The following is a 1,782-nucleotide window of genomic DNA, read 5'->3' on the forward strand; positions in this document are numbered from 1 at the left end:
ATACCCGAAAATGATTTAAAACTTTGAAGGAAAGAACATTTACAAATTTTGTTGCTCTAGCATCAATTAAAATTGATTGGAATTGGAAGTGATAATTAACATTGTATCATTACCTTCCATCCTTTTGGAATCGTGAAGCTAGCATACGTGAAATCTGTAATGGCCTCTCTAGAGGCTCCTTGGGCAGGTGGTGTTAATCTTATCGCTTCACATGCCACACACCAAGAGTACTTAATCTTTCGAACATCATTCCAATTCAGCAGCTTTTGAGGACCTTTGGACTCGAAAATCTCCACCATCTCTTCTCAATGCAAGAAGTTTCCAAAATTAGTTAAGCTATTGGATATTAGCTTACCAAGTTGAATCTGAAATTTTGAATTAAAAGATACAAATATTTAAATTGAAGCCTTGCTAATCAAAGTAGTGGAGAAGATTTTGAAGGGTCAAAACCATTTTCGGGTATTACCTTTATAGACCTAATTGTAAATGTGGGGAAGTTCTGCAAGATAGTTCAAGACAAAGGTTGCTGCAGCACTTGTGGTATCATAGCTAGCAACCAGAAGTCCCATGATATTATTCCTTAGAGAAACTACCATTTTCATCACTTTGAAGCAGCAAACGAGATAACATGTCTAAACCTTCAGCAGCAATATTCCTATTATCTAAGAGCTCTGTTTTCCTCTTCTTCAAGATCTTTAAAATCTCATCCTTTACTAAATTGCCTCCTTTCAAAGCTTTATTATAAGCCGTCCCAGGCAAATCAATTGGGATAGAATACATCCCAGATAAAGCAACATTGAAGGAATTAGACAATGTTTTAACAACTTTATGATCTTCAACGCCCAAAAACAATCTACAGGCCAATGAAAATGTATACTTCTTGGACAAAGGATAAACCTTCACCTCTTTAAAAGGAGCCCAATTAGTCTCGAGCTGATCACGAGCCATAGAATCCGTGATTGGAATATAATGTTTTAGAGCTTGAGGCTTCAGAATTTCTTCAATAGAACTACGATTTTTTGCAGTGAATTCCTTCAAGGAATTTTCTCCAGGAGACAGAAATTGTAAAGGCTTGATTAGTGATGCAGACTACCAAGTTGCTAGAAGATTGTTCTCATTAGAGAATAAAAACTTGTTTTCTACTGCTCCACAAAATACTGCCATTTTTTCTCCAAGTAAGGAGGTTTTGAATACTTCTTCACTCTCTCCTGAATAAACTTCTCTGGCCTGATGCGGCTAACTTCAAATTTTCTCCAAGAATAGGCTATCCCAGTGCACCTGGTGGTAGTTTTGAGCTGCGATTGTGAGAAAAGATGTAAATAAACAGAGAAACAAAGAGAACTAATGAGGATCAAGAAAGAAGTGAGAAAAACCTCCATGGTTGTTTGTCTTCAGGCAAAAAAGAAGCAAGAGTTATATGATATGTGGCAATAACTAGTGGTGTTACTTATTTATGAACCGCTGCATGTTTTTGTTTTTGTTTTTTTTTTTTGGTGTGTGTGTGGAACATACTATGCAATTTGGATACTGTCAAGCATGTTGATCTTATTAACGCAGCATTCATCGAATTGACTTTTGGTTTAATGCTTAGAAAAAGTGCAACAGTATGCTCCCTCTATTTGTAGGAATACAAGTTTTTATGGAGATAAGTGGAAATTGTGTATCGATAAATTGCCACCGAATAAATTTAAATATGTCACACATGAAATCAAAATACTCTTTTTTTTTTACACTAAACTTGCCCACTCCTTCCTATACCCTTCCTATCAACAACTATCAAAA

The 1,782-nt window shown here is 35.7% G+C and overlaps 1 protein-coding gene across 1 annotated transcript; it reads right to left on the reverse strand.

Moving 5' to 3' along the window:
• Positions 1 to 573: 573 nt before the first annotated feature.
• On the reverse strand, positions 574 to 1,379 carry LOC113714025 (beta-amyrin 6-beta-monooxygenase-like). Its single transcript, XM_027237824.1, has 3 exons — positions 1,374 to 1,379; positions 1,203 to 1,295; positions 574 to 1,089 (listed from the first exon to the last, which is right to left on the reverse strand). The coding sequence occupies exons 1-3, from the start codon at positions 1,377 to 1,379 to the stop codon at positions 574 to 576; spliced, it is 615 nt and encodes a 204-aa protein (XP_027093625.1).
• Positions 1,380 to 1,782: the final 403 nt, after the last annotated feature.

This window comes from Coffea arabica, chromosome 10c (assembly GCF_036785885.1).
Source record: "Coffea arabica cultivar ET-39 chromosome 10c, Coffea Arabica ET-39 HiFi, whole genome shotgun sequence".
NCBI classification, from domain to species: Eukaryota; Viridiplantae; Streptophyta; class Magnoliopsida; order Gentianales; family Rubiaceae; genus Coffea; species Coffea arabica.